Consider the following 25,253-nt stretch of genomic DNA (forward strand, 5'->3'; position numbering starts at 1 on the left):
GATCGTTTGGTGGAGGGTTTCTCCTTTTTAGTTTTGAAACGAGAAAGGAGAGAACTTTCTCGGAACTGTTAGACCTACCTATGTTAATGTTACTTGCAGACCCGACCGTTGGGTCTGGTTGCGTACTGCGAACCAATTTGTTTATAAAATAATTCAACATGACATTGGCAAAAGCATCATCGCCATTTTAATTTTTTAAAATTAAAAAACGTAATCATCAAACTCTTATTCGCACCTAGCGTGGTATTCTGATTCTTCTCTATCCCCTCTAGATTGTGGTTAATTTGGGGATTTTTATTTTTTGAATGCAACGACACCTTGCTTCATATAATGGCCACTCTGATGATTAAACGCAAAATGAAATATAAAACTGTTTAAAAATCGGAAAAAGAACTAATACGGTATGGGCAATTCAACCTAATTAAACGTTTTGGGTAATGCTTAAGGTCGCAATAATGATCTAAATCCCAGCCCAGAAGCCCAGCGTAAACTAATATTTTTGTGAAATTATTTTTGATTCTAGCCTTACGAATTCTGCACAGCGTGGCTAAAAGAGGTTGGGGAGAACCCGCAGACCATGGAGCAGATACTGCAATTCAAGAAAAAGGAAATATACCAAACGGTAATTATTAAACTTTGAATTTTATTTTTTTACAATTGTGTTTACTGTTTACAAATCCACACTCCATTATAACGGTAATGCCTATTTAGATTCCTTGGCTCTTTTAATTAATCTTGATACTAATGTTTGCTCTTTTCAGATGATTACAAATGTTTCAAACCATTTAGGATACAAGTATCCTTTGGAAGAAAATGTTGTGGAAAATATATACGACATGTGCAGATACAACAAGGCCTGGGACTTGAACAAGAACTCTCCATGGTGTGCTGTAAGTAAAATAATATCTAGCTAAAAAGAAAAATAATATCTAGCTGAAAAGAAAAATAATATCTAGCTAATAAGAAGAATAATTATCTGGCTAAAAAAAATTATAATATGCAGGTTTTAACTCGTCGCTCCCTCACATCAGCTTGACTGGACAACTTGAAGCAGATCAGGGGTGGAACATATTAATCGACCCTCGTACCTGCCTGTTTTAAATATTTTTTTAAAATGATGATTAATGAAATATTATGATTATTTTTAGGCTTTCAACAAGGAGCAGCTGGAACTGTTGGAGTACGCAGAAGACTTGAAAGATTACTATGATGCGGGATATGGCAGTAAACTGAACAAACAGATCGGCTGCACACCTATTAAAGATTTCATGACCAAGTTTACAAAGATGGTGCAACATCCAGGTAATAACTTATCATTACCATTACTCGTACGAGTAGAGGGGACAAAACTCCGTACCCAGTGTTTACTTAGTTGTTCTTTATAGAAAAAAATATTTGCTTTAGGATTGTAATAAAAATCTATTTTTTATTATAATCAATCAAAAAAGCTGCTAGGAGCAAATGTTCGCAATCCATGTTGATTTAGAAGCCTTGTGTTGGTTGTTGATCGCAAAAATAATAACATATTGTTAGTTGTCAGTAGCGGCGTCATCACTAGATAGCTCGCTGTAAATGTCAAATTGCCCGTAGTCTGTAATGGTATCAAAAACTACGTACTGCGCATGCTTACACGCAAGGAACTGCTCAATAAACAGCTAATAAAATGAGCCAAGATTTTGCGCAATGTGTATTGTTTATAAAACTGAGCAATAACTTGCACAAAATCTTGTACCATTTTATGACCAGTGTAAAACGGCCTTTGGTTTCCTCCACTTTAAAAAATGTGCAGATATTATCTTTTATTTATTCATTCAAATACATATATATTACTAGTATCTCGGACCCACGGACCAGTGGTCCGTGGTTTGAATCACACTCTACTCCAACTTTATTCCCATTATCTAATAGTGAGTTATTTACAACTCGTTAAAAATGGCCCTAAAAATGAAATATTTGCAAATATTATAACGCAAATATTTCTTTTTCCTTTAAAAAAAATAAAAATTAATAAATATTGCATAGAATGTGCGAAAATCCCAAGCAACTTTCCAACGAATCATCATCATTCCCTTTCCACACCTAATGGTGCATAGGGCACTGCATTTGTACACCAATCGCTGCATATATTGATCATTTTTGTTACAAGAAAGTAAGGCAATCAGTCTTACGCTTCAGGTGCCAGTCCAGCGACTATGAAATATTATAAGGATATTTTTTAAGGAGAAGTCTTATTAGACAACCAAAGAATCGACTGACTTATTTCACCTATTAAACAACGCCTGAAAACACTTTATAATACTTCTTCTTATTACTAGTTGGTAAAATCAACAATATTTTAAGTTTGTCCAAATGTTTGTAGAAAAATACTGGATTTCACCCCTAGGGAGTTATTTAAATTAGCATATTACAACAGAGATGGAGAATTTAAGATTTTTTTCACTTGTAGGGTGAGAATAACAAATTACTGTTTTAGAAGATGATAAAATGTCATTTTCTGTTACAGAGGAAGATCAGCCCAAAGCCAGCGTATACTTCACTCACTCCCGGATGATAGAGATGTTCGTCACCGCTATGGGGACCGCACAGGACTCGGTACCCCTCACTTCGGATAACTACCTGACCAGCAACATGAAGCACCGCATGTGGAGGACCAGCCTTATAGATCCCTTCGCCGCCAACCTGGTCGCTGTACTTTACAAGTACGTGCAAGATTGCTCGGGCACCTATTTAAGACATCAAATTAAAATTGGCTGAAGGAAGGAAATACTACGTGGGTCGAGCATTTTAGTTTAAATATTGTAATTATGAAAGTGAAACATGGAATTGGCAGAAAAACTAAAGCAGAGTGAATGCATGACTAAGATGAATGTGTTGGAAATCTATTCATGACAGGGTTAGGAATTATGGAAACATGCGAGAGTGCAAATCTTAGACAGGTATAATTGATAAGGTTAAGAAAGGGTCACTGAGATGGTTTGTTCATGTAGAACGAATGGATAACGCAAGAATGTCAAAACATGATTAAAAAATTTACTAAGAGAGAAAGAGACGTTGACATTGATCAAAATACTGAGTTTTGAGAATAGGTGTTTCAGAAGAATCTTGGCTGTGCGGTGGCAAATCAAAATTTTGTTAAGAATAAAATAAGAGAACGGACACAGCAAACTCCCGTTACAACTATCATCGAGCGGAGGCGATAATACTTTGCCTACTTTGCACGGCATCAGGTTCTCGACTTCCTAGACGTCCACTGTTGACTGTTCGTCGGCAGTTGATTTCAGATCTACGGGATGCGAACCTGACTTGCGAGGATGCACAGGAGCTAGCAGCCGACAGAGATACCTGGTGAATCTTCATAGACACCATATGCTTCAACTAGGGAGCAGACATGGAATGATGATGATGAATTAAGTTTCCAATTAATAAAAACGTGTTGTAAACAAAGTTATGATGATATCGTCAGTGAAAAAAATTGCATTTATCTCGAATCAAAATTATTTATGTATTGTATTAAATACGTACAAAATAAATGACAAAGAATATTAATAAATTATTTAAAATTGATTGATACTCTTCAACAGAGTTGGAGAACATTTTTGAGAATGGAATATAAAAGTCTCAGCCCCGAAAATTACTAGGATTCTACATTCCTAGAGACTACTTGTCCACAAACATTTGGAATACTTAAAATATTGTTGTATATTATGATTGTTTCCTTTAAGGTGTCAGGAGGGCGACACGCACAGAGTGATGTTCTTCCTGAACGAGAAGCCCCTGGACTTCAGCGAGTGCCGAGTGGGACTATGTTCCTGGGAAACGGTCAAGAGGAAATTCGCATCCGTCGCCGACACCTGCAGCCTGGACTTCTGCTACAACAACTCCGCTGTGCTCCCCTCGTCATCCCTCCCAGTGCAGCTCGTCGCCAGCTTCCTCACACTCGTGTTTGCTGCTAAAGTTATCCAGTAATCACCACTGAAGAAACCACAGTACGATTTTTCTAAGAATGATCGTCTAGCGGTCCTTGAGAACGAGCAGACTTCAAAATTGATTCTGCAAGTTAGTTCTGTAAATCAACTTTCCATGGGAGAAAATGTAGGCAGATTGTGTTAGTGACCTGTATTTAGATGAGTGGAATTTTGTTTATGACATATTCATAATTCTAAATATTTTTTTATTGATTTTGAAACAAAATAAAACATGGATTTAAAAACGGTTCATATCACAATCGCATTATTTATTGAATTTCAATCTAAAATCGATAAATTAAATATTATTTATTTATTTTAGATTGGAATTCAATAAATAATATACTTCACATTCGTTAAAACATTAGGCGACCGTTCTTAGAAAAATCATACTGTAGTCACACAGTATATCATAAAAATCAACATATCGTCGGTAGTATTGCAAGACCGCATAACCTGTTTTTTTTACGAAAATGTTTTACTGAAATAAATTTGTTATAGGGGCTAAGAGCCGTTAGTTTTAAATTATTGCTATTTTTACTCTAAAAAATGACAGTTTTTCTTCAGCAGTATTTTTAATTGGTGAAAATTGTAAGAAAATTAACAGAACGCTTTTTAGGTTCCCCTGCCAAAAAAACCAATTGATAGTTACGCGGTATTGCAGTATCACCAACGATGTACATAACATGATGCCTTGCACAAGCTTCTATAGAACTAGTTTGCATACGAGCGTTACTGAAGAAATTACAATGATTAAATTCAACACATATTTTTGTTTTGAATCATATTGTCACAAATTTTTACACTTTGTAAATACATATAGTTGCCTAAAATGAAGCTTATTTAAATAAAACAACTTTGTTTTTAACCACTTATTTTTAAACTTATTTAGTTTTCAATTTTGCAATGTACTTTGTATATGTTGCTAATCAACTAATTTCTGCTTTAATTTAATTTAAGCTTTCATTGTTAGATATCAAAACTTTTTCCTTCTGAGAGAATTTTAACTGGATCAGACAGGGTCATAAAATGAATATACCTATATGAAAAACTGTGGATCATTTGGAATAAAATATTTTATGCTGTTATTATTTGAAATGTGATTTTAATGAGAATTTCTTAAAATTCATTCACAATTACATAAAAATAAAATTACCACAAATTAAAACACAAAAACTAATTTCCAATATTGTTAGGCTTTTAAAAATGTTCTTACTGAATAATAAAGTTGGTAGATAATACGTTTTGCATTGTAAAACAAACTGTATCTACTCGTATGTATATGCTTCTTCAACACTCCTTCACAGTGAGTTGTATTTTCTGAGAATAAATATTGGATATAATAAATACCTTCCTAGTCCAAAAAATCTATTATGTATAAGATTAAAAATATAGTTTGAAAAAAAATGTACTTAGAAGCTGCAAATTTGTCACTTTAAAAACGCCTGTATAATATGTATCTATTTCTCAAAAGCACCGCTATAGAAAATTGGCTAACATTTTTTTATAAAAATACTATACAAATTATGAATTTATAGCTGTCAGACGTATAAAAAAACATATTTTTATTCACTTTTAACATAGTTGATTGGATTGGATAGAATTGCATGGATTTTTATGTATTTTTGTGAACTGATGAACCAAGTCAGCGTTTTCTATTGAATCCAATACATTACATTCTGCGAAACACGAGATCAACGTCCTGCAGTACATTTAAATAAATAATAAATATTTCATATCAACCAGGTCGGGAATCGAACCCGAGACCTCTCGCATGGCAGGCAAACGCTCTGACCGTTACACCAAGAGGCCGACAACATCGTCCCTACCATGAAGAAATGAACAACAAAGGAACATGGCCTATAAAAGAGACCACGGGGCGCAGTCAACGCCCGGTCAGCCCAGTCAGCTCAGCCAGCCCTAAGACTCAGTTCACAGAGTCACTAGTTCAAGTGCAGTTACTTCAACCCATCATCGCTGTAACACTCGCGCGACACAGTTCATTATTTATTCGCCATGTGATAAATACGGATTAAACAGCACCCCCGTGTCTCCTGTCAATCTCTAACTGGGGTAGGAGCTCCACCAACCCTCAGCAACCAAAATCCTACAAATCAGTAAAACTATATTTGTATGTCATCACATCCAAACACGTCTAAACGTAATTTACCTAATAGAGAAATAAATGCAATAAAAATAAAATAGCATATTGAATGCAAATTAACATTCTTTATCAATGATAGTGATTTTTACCATTATTAATGGAATTATAGATCTGCATGCGTATTAAGCTTTATAAATGATTTTATATATGTTGTTATTACTAGTAAGGACACTTCATTTTATTGTTAATTATATTATTTTGTATATTTTATCGATCATATTTTTTACTGTATATTTGTTGAATTCTTTATTTTAGGACCAAATAATGTTTCACAATTATTATTTTCTAATTGAGTTTTTTCTATACCCTTTAAACAAACACTAATTACCTTTTTGTTGTATATTTGAAATATTGTTTTTTTTTTTATTTATTCATATTGTTTCAAATAAACTTGTGTGTAAATTTATTTTTTAAATATATATAATTATATGTTTTATCAATAAGAGGTTTTCAATAGATTTTCGCAGTGTAAATTTTAAAAACATTATTTCGTTGTTTAAGCTGTGAGAAAATGTAATATATTTTTTATTCTATTAACAGAAATAACAACTATCATAAAATAGAATATATTCATAATTAATTTTCTGTTTTTATCTATTTTTCTGAAAACTATCTCAAAGAGTGCCTAAGTTATTAATATAGTACAAAAAGTAGAAACTAAATACACATCCAAATAACTAAAAATATAAAACTCAAACTGTTATTTATTTTTGAAAATCTTGTTTTTATTTCAAATCATTATTTTTATCATCTAGTACAAATATTTGTATTTAATCATTAGTTTTTATGTTGGTGTGTAAATTTTATTTGAAAACTATCTTTTCTATACTGAGATAAAAATATGTTCAAATTTTAAAATCTGTATTCTAAAAAAACAATATAATTATGCACATGCTAGCAATCAATTGTGTTAATATTAGCTTTCGTTGTATGTATTTTCTATGTAATAAAAATCATTCTATGTACGTGCCTTAGAGCTGGTATAAAATATAATTGTTAAAGAGAATGCTTTTAAATGCAACTTTTTGAAAGTATTTTAACATAGGAACGTAACTGGCTTATATTTATATCTTGGAAAAATGCCGTGTTATAGGTAGTAAATGACATTTACAAAATCAAATTTTAGTATGGTCCTAAAATTATTTACTTCTATGGAAGAAACATTGTATTATTTACTAACCTCATAGTTCAAGTTGCAATAATATTTTTGTATCGCAGTATGGAAAAGAGTTATTGTCGTAGTTTGTGAAAATAAACATTTAATAAACACAAAATAGATTTTTTATTTATAGAAACTTTCATTTGAAGAGCACATGACAAAAATGGGCTCATTTATTAATGCCATTTTTACCCTTGAATAAGTATTATAGGATGGTACAATTGAACGTAGTTATGCAGAAAGCAGCCAGTCCACGATTTTGATTTTGAAAAAATGCAATATTGGTGTTATCGGGTGCAGTAAGGACTTCTGTTCTGCTAAAAACAGCCAGGCCGCTTTCATACAAAAAACTGTAATAATCACCTTTTGACATAGTGCCGATCACAACAACGGCATTTCTCAATTTGCAGAAAACACCCACAGCCATAGAATTAAGAATAGTCCAGAAGGAGCGTAGAATCATATTTTAATACATCGGACTGTGTCCAATAATTCCCCCACTATGCCTCACTTTTGCCGCGTGCATTTGTGATTCCGCCGCCTAATGTTGCACAATGGGAAAAAATATAATTATAACACAAATGTAAGGTTAAAAAAAGCAATTTGTTAATTTCTATAAAATTTTATTGTGCACGCGGAAATATTGATTGACACAACAGAGTAGATAAGTAAAGGGTCATTTAATAAAAGTAATTATGAACTTTAAACTTAAAATATAAAACAAATTTTATTTTACATAAAACTGATATTTTTATATCATGTTAAATAATATTTGATGTTTTAAAGATAATATCGGTCAAATGTCTATGATAGAGTTGTTAAATCCGAGATCCAATTTTCATTAATTCTCTCATTAGATGAGCAAAGTAGGGTAAAAAAAATTACTACCCTGGCAACACTAATGAAATTTCCATTTTGTTTATTCGACAATCTGACAAATGGAAAAATAATTCAATGTTTAAGTAATGCATTTGTTACATACACATTCATTTGCTAATTACACATGAAATGTAATTGCATCGTTTTTCTTTAGATCCTAACAGTATTTCTACACTTTAAAAGGACACAACACGGCATGGTTAAATTCAAATCAAGAGTTGCGTACTGAGCAACGTCTACAAAGAAACAAATGGGTTAAAACGTAAACCTACTCATTTATGAGTAGTTTAGTCGCCTTCTGTTTGATGTGCGTATGCGGTTTCTGGACTATTCTTAATTCTATGCCCACAGCACTAGAAAAATCTTGCGGTACTCAAAAAAATATTAAAACTAGTAAATACGTAGTTCGATTCTTGTTTATAATATTTAATAAAAACTAATGTATTTATTGTTTATCATTTGTCAAAGTCAAAAACATTCCAACTGTTGTGTAGATTTGATTACTCACTATTTTCACAAATGTGCTATTATCTCAGTTTCACTTTTCTATGGCTGGCTGCTTTCGGTATAACTACGTTCAATAAAAACTATAAAAATTGGGCTCCTTGCCTCTTTAATTGTAGAGAAGAAAAGGGGTCACGGTGAAAACGGGCTTGGATCATATACTTGACAAAAACAAACTGATTACAAAAGTTTTTCAACAATGTTCCGAGTATGTCCAAATGTTTGTAAACAGGCCATTTTTCCTCCCTAGGAACTAATTTGGTTCTAAATTTGATGCAACAGAGAAGGGAAACATCAACATAACTCCCCAGGGAGGAAATCCAGCCTGTCCACAAATATTTGGACATTTTCAAAACATCGTTGATTAAACTGACATAAGTATGAAAATTGAAAAAATGTTTCCAGGCGTTGATTAGAAGTAGGTGAAATAATAGGGGAATATTACATACTACTAATACCCATAAAAAAATATTAATGGATTTAGAATAATTAATTGTACTTTCAAAATCACTATGGATATTGTGGAGGAATGTTTTCATTCATAACTTTAAAAAATAAATTATAAAAAAATATGTACCGAAAAAAACGCGACACGTTCAGCATTGATAATTGTGATGTCAAGATTTGTGACGATGTTCTATAAAAATGTTAACGGTTACAATGTTCGAAACTAACATGAATCATGACGTATTAGGGGCGTGGCCAATGCAATGACCGTTTTTGCAGGAATTCAAAATTATTAATGGAAAAATATTTTTTATGCAATAGCATTAATAAATAAGTAGTAAAAAAATTCTTACTTGACAGTATTTCATAGGACCTTATTACTTTAAAATTGTAAAAAAAAAGAAGTGATATTTCCCTATTCAGCCAGATGAATCTCACCTATGTCAATAAAGCTTTCAGGTCTTTTACTTCACAACAGTCGACAGGTGGAAGAGTCGAGGAACAGTGGATAAATAAACATAGGCAGAATGGTGAACGTTACAGTGTGTAAATTGGGCACTTAAACCAGCCAAGTCATAAGTCCTGTAAATGTTTAGACTTTCAAATTCATAATTCAAGTGTAGCAATTTAAAATAATAAAATTAATAAAAACTGTTCGTTTTCTACGTGAATATCAAAGTTGCCAATCAAAATAAGTAATGAGTAATGACAAATAATGACTGTCGGCCTCGTGGTGTAATGGTTTGCCTACCATGCAAGAGGTCTCGGATTCGATTCATAGTTTTATAGTCCCTAGACTGGTACCTGAAGCGTAAGACTGATCATCTTATCTTTACGTTACAAAAACGATCAAGATACGCTGCGACTGGTGTACCAATGCAGTTCCCTATGCACCATTAAGTGCGGAAAGGGAATGATGATGATGAATGGCAAATATGTATCAAAATAAAACTATTGTTTATCAACAAGGTTAGGTTTTTATTTTCCTATACAAAATACAAACATATGCGCATATATAATATCATCACATTAATACTAGGCATGAAATATGTTATAATAAATGAATCTGTAAGGAACATTTTAAAATCAATAAGAGGTCTATATCATGATTTACAGAATAGTATAATATTTTATTTAGTAATGTACATATCGTCACTAGAACTAGAATCTGAACACGTCCGAACCACCTACAAGCCCACCGCCTGTTAGCTGTCAGTTTTAATTACTGCCATAGATCAATTATTATAAAACCTCGACCACACTAACGAACAGGATATTTCATGTTATAGGTAAAATAAAGGCCTTATGTTAAAATCAAAGGGCAGAGATTTAAATTCCACTCTACCACATTTTAATTCCAACTTTAGCACTGCATGTTATTCACAAGTTTTAGGAAATGGTCTAAAAAAATGTATATTTGGGTAATAATAGAACTCAAATGAGACCTATATTTAAGTGCACTTATTCCAGTGCTTTGAAGAAAGCGAGTGAATGCCACATTTAAACCCTATTGAACACAATGTTTTTGAAGTTAAGAAACTAATTTCATTAAATTCATTCCAAAAATCAACCTTTAAATGTCTTAGTTACAAAACAAACTTATCCCGGATTCTGTTATTAGCCATTTAGATTTATTCCAATTCAACCAATAGTATAAGCACATACTGTCAAGTGTTACAACAGATGAATCTTTTAATATAATAAAATTGAAAACGAAAATAATTATTTAAAAAATAATATGAAACATTCCCCATGACAGTGTTTTCCAAGTCCACTATAATAATATTCCACTTTGTAAATCACTTTCAAATACACTTTATTGCCTGTTTCACTTCCAAAAACAAATTTACTCCAAACGGGAATTAAAAAAAAAAAACACAATTTTGACAAAATGTACATGCTCCATCTTAGAATGATCTGAGCCATGTTAGATGGGGACTATCCTAACCAGAGGATGCTCCATATTCATTTTCTAATTCACTAGTTTTATATGGATTCCCTGGGCCTCGATCAAAATGGGAAGTTTGTGTACGAAAATGAGTATATTTGCATGAACATTTAAAGTATCTTCATTAGTAACTTTTTATAGTAAATTAATATTAAATTTTTTGAACATGTTTAAAAGAAAAAAATGTATGCATATTCTGCTTTTCATATAGAAAACTTAATTTTACTTTGTAGATAAAATTAAAGATAAATGTTAACTTCCCATTGTAATCGGGGCCCTGGAATTAGATATGTTTAGTTATTTATTATATTTTAGTAAAAAATAAAAATGAAAAAAAAAAAATTTTAAATTAAACACTTCAATGTGTAAAATATCATAACAAAAAAAGGTGATATTGACCCCCGAAAACTGTTTTTCAGCAATTGCAAAAAAAATGCTTTAGTGGAATAAGTACACTTTGGAAATATAGGCCTCAAATATTTATTTTGTTGGTGGTGCCAGTCCAGGAACAATGAATAAAGCTGTACAAAACCACCTTAAAAACAAATATTTCATATCAACCTTCCCGAGAGTCTAAAACATCATCCGCCTGGACACAGATGTTTTAATACGACTTCATTCACACCCATAGGGATTTACAGAATCTATGTTTTGGCCTAGTATATTTAATTATCTATAACATTACGCACCACACTTATGCTTATCCACTTACTTTAACTTTACTTGCTTCTGTCACACAAATATTATAATATAGATACATAATCTGTACCTCAGAGGCAGACGGATGCAAATCCAAACGTCAAATGTTCAACAAAAGCCTAAAGAATCTACTTTCTCTAAGTGATTTCTAATACTTTATAGAATTCATTTGTATTTTCAGTATCTTAATACATTGGTTCTTTCATTATAAGACTTACATTTCTTCAAAATCAATGGACATGATCATAAACTGAATTTGAAAATCGAAAGGTCATTTTATCAAATTCTGGATTTGCATCCGTCTGCCTCTGAGGTACAGAAATACTTCATTTAAAAGTTGTTTTTAATTAGCAGCCCGAAAATTATTCTTGGTTTTATTTGGACGCTTAAAACTGGTTACATTTGACTTTTACTTCATCATGACATTTAGTTTACTCGGAACTTCTTCAGTGCTACTAGTAAAAATGTACTCAGTATCCATAATTACAAATTAACATTATTTGTGTACTTATTAATGGAATAGATGGATATTACATTCGACCTAGAATGGATATTACATTCGACCAAGCAAAATAAAATGTAGTCCTTATACATTAAAAATAATGGAACTTTAAAAAAATATTTTTGTGAATGAAGAAAATATCAAAATATGTCAATCAAAGCTAAACTGGCAGTGCACAACGGAGTTTTAGTCCCAACACTTATGTATGGAAGTGAAACATGGAGCTGGCAGAGGAAGGGTGAAAACCGAGTGAACGCGGTTGAAATGTGATCTCTTCGACAAATGTGTGGGAAATCAATGTATGCCAGGGTTACGAATGATGAAATCAGGCGAGAGTGTAAATCTGAGTCAGGTGTAATTGATAAGATTAAGAAAGGGTCTCTGAGATGGTTTGGTTATGTAGAACGAATGGACGACGAAAGAATGGTAAAACAAGTATATATGGCGAAAATTAACGGTAACGTGAGACGAGGACGGCCAAAGAAGACGTGGCATGATCAGATAAACCAAAATCTTAAGTCTGGTCATGTCAAAAACAGACAGATCCGAAGGGCATATATGACAAGATGTATGAATGTGGAAGAAACTAAGAATATATGCCAGGATAGACGTGTGTAGCGGTGTATTCTCTCTGCCTACCCTTACAGAGAAATAGCGTGATTGTGAGTAAGAAAATATCAGTAAACCAAAAATAGAAAACGATTTCAGTATTTTAATTCAATTTTGAAATACATACTTAAAACTTATTCTATATACATACAGCTGAAACCTTTATCGATGTGGGTGACATTCATCTGATTAAATTATTTCACCCACATACTACGCAACGCCTGAAAGATGGTGGGTGCCCCACTTAGAAGCTAATCAAAAGAGCTAAAATACCGAAAACTTGTCAATTTATTTAATTATACATCCTAAAGGCTTTTGTTTAATGGTTAGCGCATTCGTCTACCATTCTTGAGGTTCTGGATTCAATTCCTGGCAGGTTGGACATGAAATTATGATTTAAAAGGTTGTTTAAACTGCAATATTTCATTGTTTTTGGACTGGTACCTAAAACGTAAGACTGATCACCTTACCTTCACGTAACAGATGATTAAAATACGCTGCATTTGCTTCACAAATGCAGTGGCCTATGCACCACTAGGTGCGAAGAGAGTAATTACAATGATGAAAGGCTTTGAAATGCTGATTGATGTAAAATTATTTGGTGATAGAAAAATAACAAATACATGGCAATTTGTAACATGATCAATGTTTGCATTTTGCCCTTATCACACAAAAACCTTCAGAGTGCTCACGTTTGAATACTTTTAAGACAAAGTTCCTTTATTTAAAAAAAAAAAACATATTTTAAATTGCTTGAAAAAAAAAACAACACAGAAATACAACAGGCCTAATTCACATCCATGTAAAAAATATCACTTATAACATTTTCAAATGGTACACACTAGACCTAAGATTGAAAATTGTTTTGTAGACCGTTTCGACACAAATTGCAAACTAATTTCACGTATTTAACTAATATAGGTTCATTATGAACACAAAAGTCTTAAATTACTTTATTGCAATTATTAAAATGGATAGGAGCAAACGCAGAAATGTATGGAATGTTGCCCCACCCTCAATAGTAATGGAGTTGAAAATTACTTTATATAGGTTCATTTATTATAATGTCAGAAAAAAGTGTGCCTATGGTTTATCAGTATTTTTTGCTGACCATTCTTAAACAATCTATGGAAAGTGGTTTCAAATCATAATGTTGCCATATATATATATATATACGTATTTTAACTACACGAAAAGGAAGTTCTTACTTAAATTGAAATGGAAAACATGTCTTTCAATACCATTCTTTAAATTCCAGCGAGTTCTCGCTGATACAAATATTCCTGAAGAAAAATATGTACCCATGATTAAAACACAAAAGCCACAAATACCTCCGTACAATTAAATTTGATAGGCTATAAATCAGTTAACAATAAATTACAATAAATAAACATTACGAACTAAAAGAAAATGTAAATAAATGTGTTTTTATTTATGTGGGACATAAAAAGTTATGTAATTGTTAAAATGTTCTTTTATAACACAAAAAACATTTTTTGACACAATGGTATTCAGTAAAAATAAACTAAATTTATTTATTAACTTACATATTTTTATTATTTCATAATTTAATTACTTGCTATGGGAAATTTGATACAAAAAATGTTTTCTTACACGCAGTAAAAATTAGAGTTTATCAATTCATTAATTATTTTCAGTGATTTAATCCGTATCAATCAATATGTCAATTTCAGTTTCTAAAACAACTATAGCAAGACAACCTAAAAGGTGTAAACTGATTATTGACAATGAATCAATAGATGTCATCATTTTCTATAGAATCCAGTACAACATTATAATGCAACTCTAACAGTATTGCACATGAAATCAGGGGCATCGTTCTGCAGTACATTCACATATTCCCTACCATGAAGAAATGAACTACAAAGGAAAATCGCCTATGAAGAGACTACAGGGCGTGGCAATGCCAGTCAGTCAGCCCAACAAGTTCAGTTCAGTCAGTCAGTGCAGCTCGATGAAGTCACAGTTCCAGAATGTAGTTCAAGTGCAGTCTCTTCAAGCCATCATCGCCGCTACGCTCACACTACACAACCAAGTGCTGTATCTTATTTGCCATGTAATAAATACGCATTAAACAGCAACCTTTAATGGAAATGTGCAAAATCGAAGATATAATGCACTGGAGCAGATCCCGTAGAAGATTCTGGATAGACCACATAAACTGAATGAGCAGCGATAGACTGGTGTCCATAGCAATCAAAGAATTGCCTACCGGACGGCGCCCACCTTGAAGACCTAAGCGATGGAAGGATAGTTGGGCCTCATCACAGGAGACTGAGTAGTCTAAGTAGAACAGATTGTCAGATCTACAAGAAGACAAAGAAGAAGAAGAAGAAGATGAAATCCGCCGCTAATTTCTTAGAACAATTGTCAGTTTTAAGGAGACCCATTGTGCCTACTCACGCTTGATTATGTATTTTTGAGTTGAAATGCATAAATTTTCTTATATAAAAAATTCAGAATCAGCAAATATTTTATTGAGACACCTATTGATATAAACACAAAAACCAAAATGCTTTTAATTTGAAAAACGGTCATGGAAAATCTCTGATATATTTTTTTCACGGTGGGCATTCCAATAATACATTATAGTTTACATATAGAAATGTATAAAAAGTTCTATTAATTAATATATTATATAATGTACACAGTTATAAAATGCGTATTAATTTTTCTTAAATATACAACAATGGCATTACGAACAAACTCCGCACGATATAACTTTCAATCACAGCGTAAACTTTATCACGGCCCGAACTCGGACCTAAATTTGACAATCAGTCCAAATCGATTCGAATTACAAAAATTCCTAACTATGTTGAAAGATCATGACACCCTTTTATCACTAGAATTGAAATTGCTATGTGAGGTGACGGCACTCGTGCTGTGAGTTCGTTTGCAACCCTTCGGGTTGTTCTTTGACTTTTTAGAATCGCTGCCACTTTCGTTATCGGAGCTGATTGGGTCTTTATGGTTGAAACTGACACTGTTGCTTCTGAACTTCGGACTCGGCATTCCGCTGTCAGAGCTGAAGGAATCTCTCTGTGACTTCTTCCTCTGCCTCTTGGGTGTGGAAGGCTCTCCGGAGAGCATCTCGTTGAACTGTCCCTGCTTCGCTTCCCAGAAGAGGGCCTGGCGCTGGACGATGTCCGGGTACTTGGCGTCGAAGTCCGGGTCGGGAGGGATGAGCAGTTCCCAGCCCTTGTTGGGTTTGATATGAGCGACAGAGCTGAGGATTTCCTTCACCTCTTCAGGGGGGAGTTTAACGGCTGCGGTGAATTTTCTTCGATCCACATAGTCACTCTGAGTGAAGAGATAGAGCTGAAAAAATACACAAATAATCATCAAATTATGTTCATCATTTTTGTTTTCTCAACATTGATTTCCAGCTGTTTCTACTGCTAATACAAAATTATTGGAATTGTTGGTTAATTAAAATCGTAATTAATATATCAACACAACGCTTACGCGGATCCCCTGCCAAAAACTTCAATTGAAAGTTACGTGGTATTGCAGTATCACCGACGATATGTCTTTTATTTTGCTATAAAGGCCTAAATTATATGATTAGTTTTACAAATTATAGAAAATATATTATTTAACAGTAAAAGTGTTATATTTTTGTTTTTAAAAACCTGTATTTCAAAACATGTCATCTTTTGCTTAACCCTTAATAGGACACCTAGAACAAAGTAGGTCATAAACCCCTTCCTAGTCTTACATATTTCCATTTCAAAAATGTTTTCACTCTCTGTTGCCATAAATTTAAATCTTAACAACTCCCTAGGGAGTGAAATCCAGCCTGTCGACAAATATTTAGACATACTCAAAACATTGTTGGTATGTACATACATGATTTACAAATGTCCTAATATTAACTGTTTAACTTATTATTCCAAACGAAATGGGGAAAAGAGCTGATAGGGAAAATAGTAAAGCATAAATTATAGTGGAGTTGCGATACTCACGGCGTAGTCCCTAGCCCTGCACATGAGGTGGTGGGAGAGGCCGGAGGCGCGGGAGCGGGAGGCGGGCGGGTACAGCAGGTCTGAGCGGGCGGCCCAGCGCCCCCGGGAGACCAGGCGCCCGGCGCTGCCCAGGGCTGCCAGGAGGGACGGCCCCCGGGCCCCCAGCACCCCGCCCAGCCAGCCTGCCGTCACCAGCTTGGCTGGAAAGGAGACAAACAAAATTCAATCAACCTGAAGGATTTATTACAGGACCGGCGTAGGTGAGTGTGATCAGCATAGCCGCACAAGGTCGTCACAGTTGTGCGAGGTCAGAGTGGGTTTTGTAACTACAACTAACTTATTTTTCTCACATATTATTTTTATTTACAATTATGATTAATATATTAAGTTTTACATGAAGGGTACGGGATATAAAGGATGGATGTCAATTTTTATGTTTTAAACTAATAATGGCATCTGACAGCAGTTTACATGATCTACATTTCTGTTTCATAAAATTGGACATAAAGGTTCTACTTTCCAAGATAATTGAACAAGAAAAAATGCATACAGGGTATAAAGGGCGGATGTGGATTTAAATACTGGAAATAAAGCGATAATTTAAATTTAATGAAAACCATTTAAGATTATATAAAACAGTACAGGCTATTTACGTTAAGCAGGTAACTTTATATTTATTATAGTCCTTAAAATATAGCTTGATTAAAATGACAGCTGCCAAACTAATGTGACTAGTGGTGGGAAAGTACTGATCACTGGTCATGTACCGATCAAATCGATTTTATCAGTTTTTTCATGCAAACATGAGACTGTGTTTCCGAAAATTGATATAAAAACGCAAAAACAAGCCTATTATAGTGTGTTTAAGACAATTATTTACTAAAAAATAAGACATCAAATACTTTTTTCAAGAACAACCACCAATGAATTATTTTTTTATTCGATCGATTTATATTGATCAATTTGTCCCATTTCTAACATTTTTGCAAAATAATGTAACCTTGTAAGAACGTCAGCAATAATTAGGTTTATTTTAATTTTGAAGCTGATTTTATATAATTATGTTGATTTATATGTCAAGCATTGTATTAAAAAAATAAATTATCACGCCAGATACGAATGATTTTTTGTGTGTCAATATAAATCACTCCTTACACGTAACTACAAAGTTATGTCATCACTTTTGCTGACAACTGTCATTCTAATCAAGTTATATTTTAAGGACTATGGTTTATTTTATTTCAAACGTCCGAGAGGTTCGAAAACTCAAAAACGTTATATTTCAAATCTTCCTTTTTTGACATTCTTTCTTTACATCCCGTACCCTTCTTCTAATGTAATAGTTTTAAAATGTATTTTTAAAACAAAACGTGTCATGAATTACATCTTTATAAAAATAAAGAACCCATGGTTATATTTTTGGGATACTTTTTAAAACAAATTTTCGAATTGAACTCACCATCTTTAAGAATAATTTTACACTGCTCGGGAAGTGGCAACTTTTTAATCTCATTAAGGTTGATAACATCGCTAGCCTGACCCGGGTCCTGCGCTGCCTTAGTCTCCTCATCTACAGGGACCAGGGTACTCAGGTACTCCGCGGGGGGCAACTGTAGCCCGGTGTCGCCCCCTCCCCCCATGTTAGAGGCAAACAGCTTAAGGCGCTCCAACTGCAAAGGAAGCAAACACAAAATCATGACGTACAAAGGTTATGTTATAATTGGACACAAGACAGTGAAGAGCGTTGTGTGTATTGCGCACACACATGCGCTGTTGTTTAGATTTTACCTTCTGCCAAACTAGTTGCCATCACGACATTAGAACTAGAAGACATGCTGAGTTGCTTCAGTCAATACATTAGGACAAAACCAATTTTATATGTGTATTTAAAACTAATGTATTTTTATTATTATTTTTTATAGGCAGGCAGCCTTTGCTGATGTGCCTATATCTCGTGTACTGCTTTTTATTTTTATTTATTTATTTAACTTTTTGTACATAATGTTTTTTGTACATTGGCGGGCTTATTGCCAAATGGCAATTTCTTCCAACTAACCAATAAAATGTCCAAGTTCTTCATCCTTCAAAAAAGCATTCAAACGGTTTTTGAACTGGTTTACCGAAATGGAATGGACAACTAGGCTTGGCAATTTATTCCAGTCTAAAACTACCCTGCTGGAAAGGAAGTTGTGGACTCATGGACCAAAGGTCCCAGGTTCAAATCCCACTCTACCACATCTCGGTTTCCATTTTTCCAGCTCAAGTTATTTACGACTTTTAGGAAATGGTTTGAAAATTTTAATATTTGAGTAAATAATAAGAAATCGAGTATTTTTCTTTCCAAAATAAAAACTAAATTTTAAAAATCCATTATGATTGAAATCACATTGAGCGCCACATGTCCTATGTTACATATCAACTGTATCATATCAAAGAAAAATAGTCCTTAGGAAATAATGTTCGAAATACTATTTTCCAAATAGAGAATCTTCAAATAATATTTGTAATCTGCAAGCTTGTTTTAGAACAAAAATATAACGTAAAATAAAGAGAACATTTTTGTATTTTGAGTAATAACCTTGAATAATCGGCTAGTTTCTTAGCTCACTGGGAATGGGCTGGCGCTGGGCGCGCCTTGAAATTCTTTTAGCAATCCACCAGTTCAGTATATCTGAAAAGACCTATAAAATTGGTTTGTATATATTTAGTTGGAGATAAGCTTTAAATGGACTCACCTCAGCCTTATCGGATGTGGAATGCCACCAGACAGTTTCACACCAAGGTTCCTCAGCGCTCTTTTTGGCCAGGTAACCAAAGGACTTTTCCCGAGCCATCTTGATGCGATCAGTCTCCGTACGAGCGAAAGACACAGTGACCTGACGAGCCTCCGCTTCTCCCGATGGACCCGCCTCATCTTCCACACTCGACTTTTCACGCTCCTCGTCCTTCAGGCGCTTATCTTGCTTATCGAAATAAGAATAAGAAGGACGCAGTTGAACGATTCCTGAAAAATAGTCAAATTTAATTTAATTGCTTATTTCAAAAGAGAACATACACCTTTACAATAATATTAATAACACTCTTCTTTTCTTTTCCACATCCGCTCCTAAGTGGAGCATGTGGACATCACCAGTTGCCTCCAGGAGACACTATCGCCAGCCAGTACTCTCGCTTCTTTCCATGTCAATCCAGCGCCCCTAAATTCCGCCTAATATAAATATGAATAAAGTCTAAAGATCGTCATTAACGGCCTTCCAGGACGGCGTGAGCCCGCAGGTTTAAAGAAGAGGCAACTAGGGTTTAGGTTCTCCTGAGGCATGCGCAGCATGTGTCCGAGCCAGAACCACAGCCGCATCCTCAAAACGCTCGTTATAGGAGGCTGCTGCGTCCGTTCTCGGACTTCAATGTTAGTTATAAATCGAACCACCTTATACCTAATATTCTTCTTAAGCACTTACTCTCAAAACTCAGAAGTTTAATGTTTTGAGCTTTGGTAAAGTGCCAAGATTCGTACCCATATAGGAGAACTGGCATTATACAAGAGTTGAATAATCGGCATTTCGTTTTGACCGAGTATAGACTAGAGTTCCATACAACACGAATCATGTTAAAAGTTGCTCCAGCAATTCCTAGGCGGGTTGCGAGCTCTTTATGCATGCTTCCATCCTCAGTTATGTGTACTCCCAAGTATTTAAAGCTGTCAACTTTCTCAATCCTCTGTCCATTATTATAGAGAGGCTGATCAGGGTCAGGACAGGATTTGTTGCACATAATCTAAGTCTTTTTTTTTTTAAACAATAAGAAACATTACATAAAAATATTGCAAGTACAGAAAATAATGACTTCAAAATTATTGACATCCACACGTGCTGGTGCATAGGGCACTGCATTGTTTAATGAAATGCAACGTATCTCAATCATCTGTTACAGAAAGGTAAGATAATCAGTCTTACGCTTCATGTGCCAGTCAAAGGACAAATAAATAACAGTGTAAAACCACCCATGAAAACATATATTTCATGTTGACCTTCCCAGGAATCAAACCGAAATTTCAAGCATGTTAGGCGAATACGCCAACCATTGCACTACGAGGTGGGCTTGTCTCAACTCGATTTCCTTTTTCAGGATTTTTATCTGAGAGCAACCATTGAGTCAAAAACACTCGCCCAAGATTCTCTCTCCGCCCGGACACAGACAAAATTGCGGCAATAACATTTGTTGGTCTTAGAACGAGGTACTAACCTTAGTTAGTCTGGCAATGATACTACAATTTTTCGAAATAGATATAATATAAAGATATACGTGTATGTGTACTCTCTGTATATTTACCAATACTTCACCGAACTAGCAAATAGCATAATAATCTATAAAATTCTAACCCCTTCTGGTCCATTAATTGGTCCAGGCTTGAGAAAAATCACATTATTATTTTTTGCGATCTCACCAGGAATCGAATCCGGAACCCTGTCAAGTAATATGCAGGTTTATGTTTATATATGAGTGTATTAATTTAATGGCAGAAATACCATGTATAAATAAATAAGCTATTGTATAATTAGATTATGGTCACAATTGTCTAACTTTTTTATGTGGTTTTGACTTCTTTTCAATTCTTTCTCACCTCCATTCCTTTTCACGTTTGTATAACTGTTGCTATGTATTCATGTACATTAAAAATATTTATTGCAAGAGTCGTTTATGTAATACTTAAACAAATCAATATTACAACACAATTTGTGGCGTATGATGACCAGAATTATGAAATATTTACCATTAACTGGAGTAAAATGCATTTCTCCATCTTGTAGAATTGCGATGGCATATCTACTAGCATCTGTAATGGGTGTATTACTTTCGTACTGCAATTTATCCATTATTCCAGACTTGAAGTACGTATTACGCTCCCTCTCCTTGTTGTAGATATGAGAAGACTAAAAAAGATAACACCTTTTTATAAAGAAATAAATGCAACTATTTTAATATTAAAATTAAGGAATTATCTAATTGAAGATGCTGGATGTGAGACAATTTTACCTAAAGAAGCATCGACATATTTCTGATCAAAAAATACAGAAAGGTCTCAGCAAAATGCTCGGGCTTCGCTACTATGAAACAGGTAAACGCAACGGGCATAAATCTGCGAATAATAAATAATTACTGTGTTGATAAAAATCACTCTATTTCCAAAAATACCAATTATTTTTTAAAGAAACTTTGAATACACACTCACCATATGCTGCTTATGATAATCTAATAAGAGATAAGAGTAGAAGTCAAATATATTTATAACATGACAATTAAATATATAGGTATTTGTCTATATTCGCATCAGCAGAACAACGAACAAACCACGATCCATATTATAAAAAATACGATTAAAAAATATCACCATTCTGCTCACCAATCATATAATAATAATTTGTGTGAAAAGAAGACGGACATAATTTATCAACTCATTGACTAAACAAATCTTCTTACGCAGGAACTCTCCTGTATCTCGTAAGAGCTGTGCTGTGCTGTGAATATGTGGGTACGTAAATGAAACGACAGCTTATCTTATTTTTTATAGATATGTGTGTGTAATTTGGAGCATCTTGAAGCATTAACATAAAATACTCGGACGAAATAATCAAGTAGATCTACCATTCCCGCCTTTAAAGTGGAGCCAGTGTAGCGAGTATTTCTACCCTTGCAAGAATGACATATCAGCATATTAAAAAAAAACAAAAAACAAATGGTTGCTTACTTCTGCAGAGTGCAGAGCTAGCTACCCCCTCCGCACCCCTGGTTTTCAAATTATTTCTTTTTAGTTTTAAAACAATTCTATTTTTTTTTTTTTAATATGCTAATATTATGTCTTCATGCTCAAACTGATCATCGCAGTTTCGGATGTGACAGGGTTTACCATACACATATATTAATACGCTATTTGTTATTTTCATCATTCCCAACTCAACACGGGACTTTAGTCACATGTAGTTGGTACTTGTGTCCGCATAAATGCAAATAATTAAATTATAAGTAAATAAATCTAAATAACCCAAGATTCCAACATTAAAACAACTTCAAGTGCCAGTCCAGGAGCATTAACATTGTTATGTTATCTTTCTTGCATTATGTTATCTCAATCACCGCGTATCTTCGCTTATTAATTCTATACTATCATTATTGTAATGGTCACTATGCACAGTCCTAATCTTGTATAAACTCTTATTATCAAAACTTCAGTCTGCGTGACAAAACATACATATTAAGCACGGTCAAGCGGTGAACCATACCAGACAACTGTACTGTACATTAATATCTTACTTGCATTGTTATGTTACTTGGACAATATCATAATATAAGGGAAAGCAAGTCCCGTCTTAGCAGAGAACTCTACGGTAGTCACTAGAAGCATAACCTCATTATTTTTGTGTGGGAATCAAATACTATTTTTGAGAAAGTTACATTTTATTATTTACATCCACCTAGCACCTAACAAAATATTGCAGAGTAGAACCACCTTTACAACTGGTATTTTACATCCACCCTGCCAGGAATCGAACCTAGAACCTCAAGAATGGGAGGCAAACACGCCAACCAATACACAACGAAATGGGACTATCTGAACTCTGTTTCCTTTTCCAGGATTTTTACCTGAGAGTGGCCAAAATAAAAAACACTCCTCCAGGATTCCGGTTATTTTTTAAGCCCTGAGCCGCAATTATGAACAGCTATCTTCATCGGTATATATTGAGACAGTATAAACTAATATCGATATTTATGTATGAAAGTGTGTATATTTGAATGAAAATTCAAAGTATCTTCGACGGTAATTGAAAAGTTTTAGAAAAAAAATTTGTAAACATATTATATTTTTCATACAGAAAACTTAATTTTACTTTGTATATAAAATTGACGATAAATTTTAACTTCCCATCAGAATACGTACCCAGAAATGTAATTTTTATCCGTCCGGACACATTTATTCAGGCTACGAAACATGCAGTAAATTTAATTACGGAATTGGCCAAATAAATCAGTGGAAGTGTACCAAGTATTTTTTAATTAATAACTTGTACGTAAATGTAAGTTATTACATCATTACAATGGAATTCCATCAAGAATTGTCAATAAAAAATATTAATAAAATACGGAATAATTACAACAAATTTTTAAAAATACTAATATAATATTTTAGATCCTTCACCACAAAGACGAGGATATTTATTTAAATTACACTGCGCATTACATAAAATTGGCTGACAAACGATGCAATCTTTCGAACAAATATTCCAACCTAAAAAAACATATTGAACTTCTACAATACATTAAATATAAGGTACTTAAATACAAACCTTCGTTCCATCGGTATTCAGAGCTATCTGTTCTCCTTTAGAAGAATTGTACCTGTCACTCTCTGTATCCAAACCGAACTCAAGTTTAACTTCCTGGTGAACTGGTTTAATTCTAGAATTCAGTACTACGGCCTCATCCCAGCTTTCTTTACCAGACCGTAGTGGATATTGAAACACATATAGCTGCTTCGATAAAGTCTGAGACAGGTAGACGGGAATCTAAAAGACAACGTGCGATTTTCGTCAAAGTATAAATATAACCTCAAAGTCTTTACCACGTTGATAAAAACGGGAACCGTTATTCGTCCGATTGATTACCTCTTGAACAATAGAATCCTCCTCTTCGTCCATTTTGAGATGAAATATAATATTCAGGTATCACGATGTCTGCATTAATATTATGAAAATATCGTATGCCAGCATCAGATACCGAAATTTTTCGTTACACAAACACAGAAAAATAATTATTTTATTCTTTGACAACTGTACATTTTTGACAGTTGTTTCTGTTGGTAGTTTTATTGTCTATTAGTATATTTATCCATAGTTCAAAGAATGCATTTTGTAATCCAGCGCTCTTCAAATGCTGGGTTGCGGCCTTTTTATTCCATTTTTAAATGTTACAAAAATAAGCCGGTCGCTAAATAAACTAAACGTTTAGTAACGATAGGTCAGTCATAAAAAAAATATGAGCACTGCGTAAGCTGTATATTGTCGACTTACTTGTAAAACCATTTTAGTCAAATTTACAAAAATATTCAGAAGACGATTAAAACACAACAAAACTTTTAATATAAGCCCAAAAATAGTTTTACCCTTTTAATTAATTGTTAAACCAGTTTTCATGTTATTTTATTGTCAAATTATCAATATACTTGAATTATTTATGAAAATGCCCCTTGGGTAAATATTTATTTATGTAATATAAAACATACGTAACAATCAGTACACAATGATGCCAACTCATCTCCAATCGAATTATTTTTGAAGGCTTTTTATCTGTGAGTAACCGCTGAATAAATAGAAAATTAAATAATAAATGTCAATC

General features: G+C 33.6%; 2 protein-coding genes across 2 annotated transcripts in view; one reads left to right on the top strand and one right to left on the bottom strand.

Moving 5' to 3' along the window:
* The window catches only part of Mipp1 (Multiple inositol polyphosphate phosphatase 1), a 49,652-nt gene extending 44,320 nt beyond the window's left edge, over nt 1–5,332 (top strand). Inside the window, exons 6-10 of the mRNA XM_088231791.1 lie at nt 524–622; nt 762–890; nt 1,149–1,302; nt 2,504–2,699; nt 3,723–5,332. Of these exons, the coding sequence (XP_088087917.1) occupies nt 524–622; nt 762–890; nt 1,149–1,302; nt 2,504–2,699; nt 3,723–3,966 (822 nt within the window). The 3' untranslated portion in view covers nt 3,967–5,332. The remainder of the gene's footprint in view (nt 1–523; nt 623–761; nt 891–1,148; nt 1,303–2,503; nt 2,700–3,722) is intronic.
* A 4,743-nt stretch (nt 5,333–10,075) lies between these two features.
* Nucleotides 10,076–24,689, bottom strand: Polr3E (RNA polymerase III subunit E). The gene is made up of 7 exons (XM_088231793.1): nt 24,524–24,689; nt 24,206–24,424; nt 21,637–21,796; nt 19,601–19,869; nt 18,325–18,535; nt 16,866–17,065; nt 10,076–16,218 (listed from the first exon to the last, which is right to left on the bottom strand). The coding sequence occupies exons 1-7, from the start codon at nt 24,554–24,556 to the stop codon at nt 15,724–15,726; spliced, it is 1,587 nt and encodes a 528-aa protein (XP_088087919.1). The 5' UTR covers nt 24,557–24,689; the 3' UTR covers nt 10,076–15,723.
* Nucleotides 24,690–25,253: the final 564 nt, after the last annotated feature.

Source organism: Micrasema longulum, unplaced genomic scaffold (genome assembly GCF_059751315.1).
Source record: "Micrasema longulum isolate JH-2025_06_02 unplaced genomic scaffold, ASM5975131v1 h1tg000919l, whole genome shotgun sequence".
In the NCBI taxonomy this organism is placed as follows: domain Eukaryota; kingdom Metazoa; phylum Arthropoda; class Insecta; order Trichoptera; family Brachycentridae; genus Micrasema; species Micrasema longulum.

Excerpts from the sequence above, each read along its gene's own strand:
- Polr3E (XM_088231793.1), bottom strand. The coding sequence starts at position 24,556 with ATGGACGAAGAGGAGGATTCTATTGTTCAAGAG. Across the intron at positions 21,797-24,205 it reads TGAATACCGATGGAACGAAG|TCTTCTCATATCTACAACAA; the intron begins GTTTGTATTTAA and ends TATCTTTTTTAG. Across the intron at positions 19,870-21,636 it reads GCATTTTACTCCAGTTAATG|GAATCGTTCAACTGCGTCCT; the intron begins GTAAATATTTCA and ends ACTATTTTTCAG.